Source organism: Miniopterus natalensis, chromosome 1 (assembly GCF_054644295.1).
Source record: "Miniopterus natalensis isolate mMinNat1 chromosome 1, mMinNat1.hap1, whole genome shotgun sequence".
In the NCBI taxonomy this organism is placed as follows: domain Eukaryota; kingdom Metazoa; phylum Chordata; class Mammalia; order Chiroptera; family Miniopteridae; genus Miniopterus; species Miniopterus natalensis.
The window spans coordinates 188,582,957-188,596,157 of record NC_142081.1 but is presented as its reverse complement, the minus strand read 5'-3'; the positions used below and the strand labels follow the sequence as shown (position 1 = coordinate 188,596,157).

The window sequence follows — 13,201 nt, the reverse complement described above, 5'->3', positions numbered from 1 at the left end:
GACCTGTCTGATACACAGTGAGAGGCAGGACTCTCTGAGGTCCCTTCCAGACCTAACAAGCAAAGGTGGGGCTGCAAGAGTGGGAAGCACCTGGGAGCGAGCTTTTAGCACCTGGACACATAAATCCAACACCCGACTCTGAGGGTGCCAGAAGTCGAGATTTTCTCAGCCCTGGGACACAGAGATGAAATGTATGGAAGAGGCTCAGTGCTGGGCCCTCCAGGGGGTGGGCTGGGGAGCACTTCCTGCTCCTCCCAATGGAACCAGATAGAACCCCACTGCCATCGGGCTTGCATGAGATGCATGCAGGGGTGCTTTCGGGCTGGAAGCTGGAACTCTGGAGAACTGAGGCCGAACTGTAGGAAGGTTAGAAAGGCAGCTGACCTCTCTGGCCATGCATTTTCCTGTTAAAACTTTCTGCTGGAGTTCTGTGGCTTTTAGGAGACATTTCTATTCCTTTCACTTGGGTTCTTCACACGGTCCCACTTGATCTGCCCCTGCTTCACCCTGCAGCCCCATTTCCCACGGTTCCCCACCTATAGGTGTCCTTCTGTCCATTCTCGGCTGCCTTTCAGTCTGCCTGCACCATTTGGTTTCCCCCTCTCTAAAGGGAATTATACCAGTTCATGCTTATTAGGTGCTTTTCTGTGCTAGGCTTGGTGCTCTGCATTTTAACACAGAGATCTCACCTGACTTGTTCACAGTGCTTGGAACATTCTAAGCATTCAAGAATGTTAAAAACTCATAATTCCTCATTTTTCTCTTTTTTCCTGATAGCAGTATAACATACATTGACGTGTACAAATCCTAAGTCTACAGCTCAATTAATTTTCACAAATTGGACATGCCATGTGACCAGCAGCTGAGACAAGAAACACAGTATCGCCAACCCCCTACAACATGTCCCAGTCTAAGTTCCCTCAACCTCCTTCCTAGTCACTTCTGCCAAGAGTGACCAGTGTCCTACTTAGATGCCAAGGATGGGTTTTGTCTGGTCTTTGAACTTCAAATATTGAAATCCTACAGTATTGTTCTGGTTTGTGTCTGTACTGGAAGGTGATAGGTATATGATGACTGTTTTTAAGAATTATATGAATTTTTGAGGATTATTTATATAATTTAGAAAGATTGAATATGTAGAGGTGCATAAATCTATAGTAGATATAATCTAAAAATGACAAATTTTAAAACATTTGAATTATCATATAGCCTAGAATTTCTGCAACATGTACCAATATTATCACATGTGTGATCTGATCTATTTCTATTTCAATATAATGCACAAAGGTATTTTTTAAGAAGAGGACCTGTTGAAATAGAGTCTAAAAAACAGTACAAAAGATCAATGAAACCAAGAGTTGGTTCCTTGAAAAGATAAACAAGATTGATAAACCTTTAGCCAGAGTTGTCAAGAAAAAAAGAGAGACCAAATAACTAAAATCAGAAATGGAACAGAAGTGACAATGACACCACAGAAATACAAAAGATTATAGGGAAATACTACTAACAATTATATGCCAACAAATTGGACAATCTGTAAGAAATGGATAAATTCCTAGAAACATACAACCTTCCAAGACTGAATCAAGACGAAACAGAAAATCTGAACAGATGGATTACAACCAACAAAATTGAAGCAGTAATCAAAAAACTCCCAACAAACAAAAGTCCTGGACAGATGACTTCACAGGTAAATTTTACCAAACACTCAAAGAAGAATTAACACCTATCCTTCTCAAACTATTCCAAAAAACTCAAAAGGAGGAAAGGCTCCCAAATTCATTTTATGAGGCCAGCAGTATCCTGATTCCAAATCTAAATAAAGACACTACAAAGAAAGACAATTATAGGCCAATAGCCCTGATGAACATAGATGTTAAAATCCTCAATAAAATATTAGCAGACCGAATTCAGCAATACATTAAAAAGATCATACACCATAATCAAATGGGATTTATTCCTGAAATACAAGGTTGGTTCAATATCTGTAAATCAAGGAATGTGATACACCACATAAGCAAAATGAAAAATAAAAATTACATAATCATATCAATAGATAAAGAAAAGCAGCATTTGATAAAATCCAGCATCTATTTATGGTAAAAACTCTCAGCAAAGTGGGAATAAAGGGAACTTACTCAACATAATAAAGGCCATATATGGCAAAACCACAGCTAAAATCATACTTAATAGGTAAAAACTAAAAGCATTTTCCTTAAGATCAGGAATAAGACAGGGATGTCCACTTCCACTATTCTTATTCAACGCAGAATTAGAAGATCCAGCCACAGCAATCACACAAGAAGAAGAAACAAAAGGCACCCAAATTGGAAAGGAAAAAGTAAAACTGTCATTATTTGCAGATGACAAGATATTTTATATAAAGAATCCTAAAGATTGCACCAAAAAACCCTACTAGAACTGATGAATGAATTCAGTAAAGTAGCAGGATACAAAACAAATATTCAGGGAGAAATCATTGACATTTTTATACACCAATAATGAACCATCAGAAACGAAAACTAGTCCAGCTGGGCGTGGCTCAGCGGTTGCGCACTGACCTAGGATCCAGGCGATCGGGGTTCGATTCCTGGTCAGGGCACATGCCCGGATTGTGGGCTCAATCAATGACTCTCTCATCATTGATGTTTCTATCTCTCTCTCTCCCTCTCCCTTCCTCTCTCTAAAATCAATAAAGATATATTAAAAAAAAAAAAAAAGAAATGAAAACTAAAAAAAAAAAATCATTTACAGTTGCATCAAAAATAAATAAAATACCTAGGAATAAATTTAACCAAGGAAGTAAAAGGTCTGTACTTGGAAAATTATAAGACACTGAGGAAAGAAAATGAAGAAGATATAAATAAATGGAAACACATACTGTGCTCAAGAATAGGGAGAATTAATGTCTTTAAAATGTCCGTACTACCCAAGGTAATCTATAGATTCAATGTAACCCCTATCAAAATACCAATGGCATTTTTTACAGAACCAGAACAAATAATCCAAAAATGTAGATGGGACCACCAAAGGCCCCGAAGAGCCACAGCAATCTTGAGAAGAAAGAACAAAGTTGGAGGAAGCACACTACCTGATATCAAAATATACCACAAGGCCATAGAAATCAAAACAGCATGGTAGTGGCACAAAAGAGGCACATAGGTAAACAAAACAGAATAGAGAGACCAGAAATAAACCCACACCTATATGGTCGATTAATATAAGATAAAGGAGGCAAGAACATACAATGGGGTCAAGACAATCTATTCAATAAATAGTGCTGGGAAAATGGGACAGGCATATGCAAAAAAATGGATACCATACCATTATCTGACACCATACGCGAGAATAAACTCCAAATGGAAAAAAGACTTGAAACCATAAAACTAAAAGAAAACATAGGCAGTAAACTCTCTGACGCTTCTCTTAGCAATATATATATATTTTCTGACATATCTCCTTAGGCAAGAGAAATAAAAGAGAAAATAAACAAGCAGACTACATCAAACTAAATAATATTTTGCACAGCAAAGAAAACCATCAACAAAATAAAAAGACAGCCTAGTAATTGGAAGATATTCACCAATGATACTTCTGATAAGGAGTTAATAGCCACAATTTATAAAGAGCTCGTACAACTTAACCCCCTCCAGCCCCCCCCACACAAACAGTCCAATTAAAAAATGGACAAAGGACCTGAACAGACACTCTTCCAAAGATGACATACAGATGGCCACTAGATATATGGAAAGATGTTCAACGTCACTAATCAAAAGAGAAATAAAAATTAAAACCACAATGAGATATCATCTCATATCTGCCAGAATGGCTGCCATCAATAAATCAACAAACAACAAGTGTTGACAACAATGTTGTGAAATGGAGCCCTTGTGCACCGCTGGTGGGAACACAGACTGGTGCAGCCACTGTGGAAAACAGTATGGAGGTTCCTCAAAAAATTTAAAATGGAACGGCCTTATGACCCAGCAATTCCACTTCTAGGTATAAAGGAACCTCAAACACTAATTTGAAAAAATATATGCGCCCCTATGTTCATTGCAGCGTTACCTACAATAGCCAAGACGTGGAAGCAACCCAAGTGCCTATCAATAAATGAATGGATAAAAAAGCAGTGGTCAGATACACAATGGAATATTACCCAGCCGTTGAAAAAGAATGAAATCTTACCATTTATAACAGCATGGATAGACCTAGAAGGTACTATGCTAAGTGAAATAAGTCAGACAGAGAAAGACAAATGCTGTATTCTTTCATTTATATGTGGAATCTAAAGAACAAAGCACAAGAACAAAACAGAAACAGACTCATAGATACAGAGAACAAACTGATGGCTGCCAGAGGGGAGGGGAGCTTGGAGACTGGGTGAAAAAGGTGAAGAGATTGAGACGTACAAATTGGCAGTCACAAAATAGTCATGGGGATGTAAAGTACAGCATGGGGAACATAGTCAATAATATTGTAATAACTGTGTGTGGGGCCAGGTGGAGGCTTGAAATATTGAGGGTATTACTTTGTAAATTATATGATTGTCTAACCACTATGCTATACACCTAAAACTAATATAAAAAAATATTAAATGTCAACTGTAATTGAAAAATAAAATAAACAACACTAAGACATGTTTTGAGCATCCATTTACTTAATTTAAAAGCTGGATGTGTTTTTTGAGGATTTAGTTACTTAAAATAGTGTTTGAAGTTTTAAGGAACTTAAAAATGGCTAAGCCCTGGTTAAAAAAAACACCTGTGAGAAACTTTAGAAGAAATGAAATGTTGGTGAGACTGAATTGAAGCTACTAAGGTGAGGAAGGGTGAGGCGCAGTGAAGGAAGAGAAGACGACTGTGGCCAGAGTGATGACTGAACAGTCGACGGGCTGGCATCCCTGGGGAAGACGACTGTGGGTCTCAACTCAGCCAGCCAGGCTGCGACCGCCGTCCCACACCCAGGACCTCTCTTGTCCTCCCAATACACATCTGCTTCTCGCCTCCAGAAGAAGCCGTTTCCTTTCTCTCTAGCCTTCTTGATATCCAGAGAAGAAGTCCCAGGGACAGAAGTTCGGCCAAATCTACACTGTACTTTCTGAAGCGTGTATTTAGTCCTGGATAACTATGTATTACTTTCCTGAGCACTCACTGACCTCAGTAAGTATTGTACCTGAAAATGAGACTGTTTCTTGCACTTACAATGAAATTCATAATGTATAAATGAATGCATCAAGCAAGCCTTGATTTAAAAATATAACTATTCAGGTTTGTTCAGCCAGGACAATTATGTTAGTTCCTAATCGGTTCTTTTGCTTCTAGTCTCCTGCTCTAGTCCAATCTGTTGGGAGAAGGACCCTTCCTAAAGCTTTGCTACTCAAAGTGGCATCCCTGGACCAGCAGCGGCTCCATCACCTGGGACCTTGTTCAACGTGCAGGCTCTCGGGCCCCACCCTGACCTTCTGGTTCAGAATCTGCATCTTAACAAGATCCCAGGCAACCTGGGTGCACATTACAGTTTGAAAAACAGTGTGAGCTTAAAACACAAATCTGACCATGTCTTTCCCAGCGACGAAACCTTCAAAGACTGCCACTGCCACAGGAACAAAGCCCAGGCTCTTAGCCTGATATTCAAGGCCTTCAATGGCCCAACATCGTTGACCTTTCCACCGACACCCCAGCTCTTCTCCTTACATCCCTAGACTCCAGCCACACGAAACCTTCACGGCATCCCAGCCCAGCCCGCTGCACCTTTGCTTAGGCGGCTGATTCCTCCATGACCATCACTCCACTATGTATCCAGATGGCCAACTTCAAGAGTCAGCTGTGCCTCCACCACCTCCACGAAGCCTATCCGATAAATCCAATCAGAAGTAATCTCCCATGTCCTAATCCCCACAAGGCTTGTCTGGGCCTCCAAGGGAATATAGAACTTCTTTTTACCCTTAAATGATTACCTATATATAGTTATCTTATCAAAACCACCTAAGGTATAAAACCTTCCCTGATTAATTTTTTAACGTTGCCTGTGTTCTATAGTAGAACTCAATAAATAGCTTATTAAATGTTTGAATCTATGGACATATACACTAATTCATGAATAAGTGACTATATTAGTACATTTAAATACCATTCATTAATAAATAAAGCAATCCTTGAATTTATGGTCTTTGTTCCAGGTTGTATTCAGGTTGCTACCCTAAAAGTTCTTGAAATGACACTTTCTGGGGGGGAAAAAGAGATTTCTAACTCACACAAACATTTAGCTAATTCTGAGTTAGCTCAGGGAAGCGATCACATAATTCTCACACTAACAAATAAAAATTTTTACAGTGGTTGTACAGGGGATATGGGAAAGGCTAAGTCAAAATGAGCAAGTTTCCAGAATTGAGCAAGATGCCTTAGTCAAGAGGAATGAATGACGGGCTTTTCTGCAGCTATAGTTTTCACCAGCGTGAGATGAATAAACTCCTTTTGGAAATTACTCTTATGACGTTACTTCTTCCAGGACACTTAACAGTAGACTCTGGTGGCCCTGAAAAATTAATTAACCTTACTAGTAACAACCTAACCCCTAAACCATTTGCAGTGTTTTTACTGGGGGTCAGGTTAATCTTCTCTACCTTAATTTACACCTAAGTGAGGGGGGTCTAAATTACGCTGGGGACTTTTGGTCACTGGCACTTTGCCTTGTGCCATTTCTTTAGGTGACAGTCTGCTCATAATCAAATGTGTGAGCCTTTTGGAAAATGGCAAGCCCCAGAGATTAGCAAGGAGAAGTTTTAAACTGCTTTTTGGGTGCGGGGAGGGGAGCAACACTGTGTTTATAATCAGAAGTCAAAATGCAGCTGCAAAAGGGAATGGACAAGACTGAAATGCTACTGTTCGGTTCTACTGGGGATTGCTTTCTGAGAAAGGCTAGCTTTTCAGAACCTCAGGACCTTAAAGATACAGGGGCCAGGCTCTAGGGCTGGTTAATGGGTCTGTAGAAGATTTACCAAAACATTCCTCCCTTTTGTTTATCCAACAGGTAGCTAAAAAATATTTTCAAGTCATTACCAGGAGAAAAGAGAAGTTATTGAAAAATGCCACAACTGTTCAGCCCAAACGAGGACCTCTGGTGACTGGCAGTGGGAGCAAAACCTTCCTTTCATTCTGTGACTCTGGAACTTTAGTGCTGAAGTTCTGGGAATTTCACCTTCCCTTTGAGAACAGACACATAGCATTGCCGTTCTCATAAAAGAAAGATTTCTGAACTGGCCCAGAGTAGGAAAATATTATTATAAATAACAGTAATTATTCTGTGCTGTTTTAGCCAACAGAATTAGTATCATTAATACGTATTAATAACAATACACATATTAATAACAATGAGGCAATCAACCAATACAAATGCATTATGACACAAATAGAGTGGAAAGAAAAAAATATTTTCTCTGAAAAAAATGAAGAAACAGTAGCTCTTTGAAGGAAAGATTGCTAGTTCCCTAAAAATGCGTTCTCCCTCCATCCCATTGGCCCAACAGGGACATTCGTCTTCTTTTGCTAACTGGTCTCTGATGGGCTTTGTGCCTTCAGTTGGGGTTAATCAGAGACGCAGCAGTGAGGAGGCGATCCCAGGCCTGACAGCCACGGCCTAGACACTTCCTCGCTCCCCCGGCACTGCCAAAGGGCGGGGTTGGAACAATGAGAGCTAATGATGGAGCCCTGGAAGCTATCATTGTGAATCAGGCCATTACTTATGCCACTCTTGTGAAAATCAAGCCAGGCTCAGGCTCCATTTCGGTTCAGCAGGCCCGGGCCCACCTGGGGGCTCAGCAAGCCCAGAGCAGATAGAGGACTTCGGCTCTCCATGTGGATACGAGATGCTGGCGTGGGATGACCACCAGCCAAGACATGTTCCAGACTGCACAATGGGCCACGCTGTGTGACAGACCAGCCTTGCCAATAGCCATGTGCTGCTGGTTGGGATGACCCATCCTTGCCCTCTGGCCAGTGTGTGACCCACCCAGGTCAGGGGCTCTCTCCAGGAATCCTCCATGTGTGTGCCTGGGGAACCTCTCTTGAAATCTCAGACCTGCCTGAGCTTCTATTCTTACCATTCCAGCACTATGATGAATGATTAGCACAGGCTTCAAAACACAGCTGTCCGGATGTGTGAGTGAGCTTGTCCAGCCCAGCTCAGATTAGCAGACCCACCCATCTGACCCAAAGGCTTGTGATAAATTATTCATGGTTGTTGCTTTAAGTTCTACATTTCGGGGTGGTTTGTTATATAAAAATAGCTAACTGGTTCAGCTGGCTAGTACAATTTGATTGAAGCACAGTTTTCATGTCACATAATCATAGGTTAGAAAGGCAGGCCAGGCCAGGTCACAGAGCTGAGATTTTAAGTGGAAGACAGCTGGGAGCCACTCAAGAATTCTGAGCAGGTATAAACGGGATGGAAAGCTGTGCTCCAGAGGCTTCCTGTTAAAGCAGCAGGGTGAAGTCAGGATATTCTGAGAGGCGGGAAAACTAGGATGGAAACCCTGCCAAGGAGGTAAAGTGAGCCTGCACCAAGTCAGAGGTGGTAGATGGAGATACAAGAATCTCTGAAGGGACGGTTTGGCTAAAGACCAGAAGTGGATGGGAAAGGAAAGTTGACATTGGTCAATGATGACACTACGGTTTCAAACCTGGGTAGCTGAGAGGGTGACGACAAAGGGAGGTGGCAGGAAGAGTTGGTGATGTCAAAGTTGAGAAGTTCATGGAGTATTTAGGTGGGAAAGTTTGAGCTTTGGGAAATGTGGGACTGTAACTCCGTAGATCAACCCAGGGTGGGGGAATTTTGAGAATATTTTCATAGAGGTGATGGTTAGAGGCATGACTCTGAGCAAGAGAGGATGGAGAGGAAATGTAGATGTTTGTGAAAGAAATGACACCACATGCTGGGTGTATTAGTCATGTACTGCTGTGTAACAAACTACCTCAACATTTAGTAGCATTAAGACTCAGGAGCCTGGGAGCAGTTAATCTGGGTGGTTCTGGCTAATGGTCTCTCATGAGGTTGTATGCCAAATGTTGACCAGGACTGTTGTCATCTGAAGGCTTGACTGGGGCTGGAGAATCTGCCTCCAAGATAACCCCTTCACATGGCCGATGGCCGGAGGTCTCAGCTCCACACCACATGAATAGCATGGAGGGCTATTTGAGTATCCTCATGACATGGCAGCCAGCTTCCTCCAGGGTGAATGATCCAAGACAGAGGGAACAAAGCAGATGCCCCATGTCTTTTATGACCTAGCCTTGGGAGTCACACGCCGTCACTTCTGCCACGTTCTGTAAGTTACATAGATTAACCCTGACACAGTGCAGGAGATGGCCACACTAGGGCATGAATACCAGGAGGAGGGGGGCATATGGGGCCATTCTGGAAGCTGGCAACCATACTGGGGATGGAGGAAGAAGACAAGCCAAACTTAGAAAGATGTGAGGGATAGTTTAGTTGGAGAAATAAGACTGACACATGGGAAGAGATCTGCTCTCACATCTGCTGGCTCACCTGGCACCTAAACGGTCCCCTTCAGAACACCCTGCGCCTCCAGAAAGTACGCCTGGGAGAGGAGGAGATTGTTTTCCATGCAACTCATTCCCAAGCCACTTACCATGTGCCAGGCCAAGTGTCAAGAGATTGTTTTCCATGCAACTGATTCCCAGGCCACTTACCATGTGCCAGGCCAAGTGTCAAGATTTCCCTGATGTTGACACCATCACTCGTAAGTAGGGAGACTGAGGCTGAAGTTACTAGCCCGAGTTCTCACAGCCAGTATAACATGGGGCTGGATATGAACCCAAGCCACTCAACAAACAAAGCCCTCACTCTTAACCTCTGTGCTACCATGCGGAGAGGACAGGGGCCTGCACTTTTCTGCTGGAAGCTCCAGATAAGTCGAACCAATAGAAGCAATGAGAAAGGAGTAAATGAACATGGGGGATGACCCAGCAGTGCCACAGAAACTGTGAGAAGGGGAAGGGACTGATGTCCACTGAGCCCTCCTCTGTCCCAGGCACAGGCCAGCAACGATGAAGCAATCGAGGGGTGCTTACCATCCTTGGGGTTCGCTGTGTTCTCAGCGGGCTGCTCGACGAACTTCAGTAGTGGGGATCTGGACCTCTGCATGGTGGGACGAGTGGAGTCACTGAACAGTATGGTGTCCTTGCCCCCTGTCACGGAAAAGGGAGAAACGGACATGGTAGGTCCTCAATGGAGTCGCTGCTGCACTCCCCCCACACAGTGGACTGGCTGGTGGACAAGGCACCTTCTTCAGTCCTGGGTAACACCGGGGAAGGGAAATGGGCAGCAGGCCCTTTCTGTAGGGTGAGGGCAGGCAACGGCTCTCTATGAGTCCTGAGAGTCTGCTCAGGACATGGCTGTCCACAAATGCACCAGTAAGAGGCAGCCTGTATGTCAGCCAGAAACTGCGTGGCATTGCTCAGGGTGAGACCATAATGATAACAACAGTAACAGCAGCATCAGAGTGCTTAGGAGTGTGGGCTCTGGAGCCACCCTACAGCACTGGGTTCTGGACTCCATCATTTGCTAGCTGCGTGACTTCGGGCAAGTCACTTAACCTCTCTGAGCCACAGAGCCCTTACCTGTTCAATGAGTACAAATAACACCTTGCTGGGTGGTTTTGACGAACTGATTCATGGCAAGCACTTAGGCATTTAGACAGCACTCAGTAACTGTCACCTATTAAAATGATTACTTTACAAGGCACTTCCATAGCACTGTCATACGCAGTGCCGCTGTATCTGATCGGATGTCATACACTGTATCTGATGTGCTTTGATTTGGCCATTAAGATTGAATAATAACTGTCATAAGTCAGATAGTATGAGGTTCCTCAAACGATCATAAGGAAACTCTCTCTTAGGACATACAGTCCCAGGCCAGCCCAAACCTTTGATCTATCTGTACGACCTCCCTAAGTGGACGGAGAAAGGACCCGAGGCAAAGAGGAGAAAAGGGAAACTGTTACAACGCTATTGTTAAGGCCATGGCAAGCTAGGGAGTGAAGAGCAGGGATGTCCGGCTTTGAAACATGAGCACCATGAACACAGACACAAGACGTGTGGACATAAAGCGAAGCTGCCCCAGCAGTGCAGGGAGCCCAGGCGGGATGGATCCCAGACTTTGCTCCGTGAGGCCTTGGGACTCTCCCAGTGGGAACCACCGTGCCAACCCCGCACCCCAGGGTGCATGTCCTAGCCTGCGCTCCAACCTCAGCTGTCCAGCTTTGCACAAGACCCTTTCTAAAGCCAAGTCATTAGATGTCTCTGGGGCTCGGGGCAGAGGCTCTACAGTTCTGACCTCAGTCAGTGTCAGGTTCAACGGAGCACAGAGTTGGATTCGTGTGACGACTTCCACTCCCTTGGTGAACCTGGACTCTACCTTGGAGTCCTCATTTTGTTTACAGAACTGTCTTCCCATGAGGCCCTGTCTTATTAACTTGATTTCCAAGACTGCAGGAGAGAGTTCACACGTGATAGGTGCTTAATAAGTGTCTGATAAGTGTCTGAATAAACGGCAGGTGCGTTCTTGGGAATACTGGTGTCCCGCGGGGCAGGGTGCAGACAAGCCACAGAACTCTGTTTGCTCTGCTATCTGAGGGTCATCCCAGAGGAACAGAATCTGATAGGAGCCCACCCTGAGGTTCTCCACCAGAACAGCTATTCTTTACATATGGAAAAAAATCCAGAAATCTTCAGGGCCACAGTCTGGAGAGGTTTCCCAAAAAGAACCACTGGGATATTGTTAAGAGACTCTCAGAATGAAGTCAATGTAATCAGGGTCCCTTTGAGCTTCAAAGATACCATCTGGAAACACCTTGAGGGCTTCCTGGTTACTATCAACCCAGAGCTGATGCCTCAGGATGGGCTGCTTTTGTTTCCTTCCACCGAGGCAACAATTACTATCCTCAAGCCAGGGAAAGGACGACATTTCACAACCCATCTTTTTCTAGCAGGTAGGCTGGCAGCTCTCTAGCCTCAGGGGACTCAGTAAGATGCACACTCTGCCCCTCTGTGTCCCAACCAGCGTTCCCAGGGCCCTCTGCCCTGGTGGCCAAAGAATCAAAGTTATGGGCAGAACTGGGAGCTGGCTGAGATCCTCAGCCGTTCCTGTTGTGAGGAATTCTCCAGGGTAGAATGTCTTGCGGCCCTCTCAAACCACAGGGCATCGTCCATTCCACACCGTCCCTCAAAATTGCTGGAACTAGCAACGCTAAACCTCTCCGAGAACCTGAGTAACAAGCACAGAGAGAAGGGCAACCGAAGCCACCACCCACTCAGGCCCAATCAAGGTGGGGACCGGGGAGGAGAGAAATACCTCCCCAAATGCCTATGGGGGGGGGGGCTCGTTTCTTAATCTTAAGGCAAAATGCCAAGATTTGGTCATTCTTACAAAATATGTAAAGAATTCAAAGATCTTTCTTAGGAAGATCCCAGTTCTATTGTTTCTAACTCAGTCTAGATTCCATCTAAATCGACTGCACTGAGCTCTAATCTGACGGCTGGTCTTAGTTTCCCTTTGGTCTGCAGGACTGGAGGGTGAGGCATGGGGCAAGGGTGACCCACAAACTAGAGTCAAACCACAACTGATGTAGAAGGTCACCCAGGCCCTTCCATGCAACCAGTGTTTGGGCTTCTGGAAGCCCCCTGATTCCTTCTAACACAACATCCCTCATCTCCTCCTCTAAAATGGACCAAGAACTTTCAAAATGCACATTTCCCTCCTCAGGCTGATGCTTCAAGTAGAGGAGAGAATTAGAATGAAAAGCTCCAAGAGCCAGGCTCTGCTCTTGCCAGATGTGTTCCAGCTTTTGGTGCCTCTCTTTAGAGCATGAGCACATCCAGGACACCCCCTCCCAGAGCTCCCAAGCACCCTCCTCCACGCTGAGGCCAGTGCAGGGCTGGGAGAGGGAGGCCGACGGGGAGGGGCTGGGAGGGGGAGGGTTAGTCCTTCCCGAGGGCCCCGGTTTATCGGCAGCCCCACCCTCTGGCTTCCTCGCTGTAGCCCCACACCTTCTCTGCCTCTCAGGGACCCTTAAACAGCGTGGAATGTGCTTTGATATCCAGATGACTTCTCCACAGGCCGTGACATTTGTCAAACTTGTCTACTTCCCAGCAAGATCCCAAGCTTGCCCCAACTACAT

At 44.4% G+C, this 13,201-nt stretch overlaps 1 protein-coding gene across 1 annotated transcript in view; it reads right to left on the bottom strand.

Moving 5' to 3' along the window:
• The window catches only part of CCDC149 (coiled-coil domain containing 149), an 86,302-nt gene that overhangs the window by 3,386 nt on the left and 69,715 nt on the right, over nucleotides 1-13,201 (bottom strand). Inside the window, exon 11 of the mRNA XM_087827990.1 lies at nucleotides 10,092-10,208. Coding sequence (XP_087684116.1) covers nucleotides 10,092-10,208 — 117 coding nt within the window. The remainder of the gene's footprint in view (nucleotides 1-10,091; nucleotides 10,209-13,201) is intronic.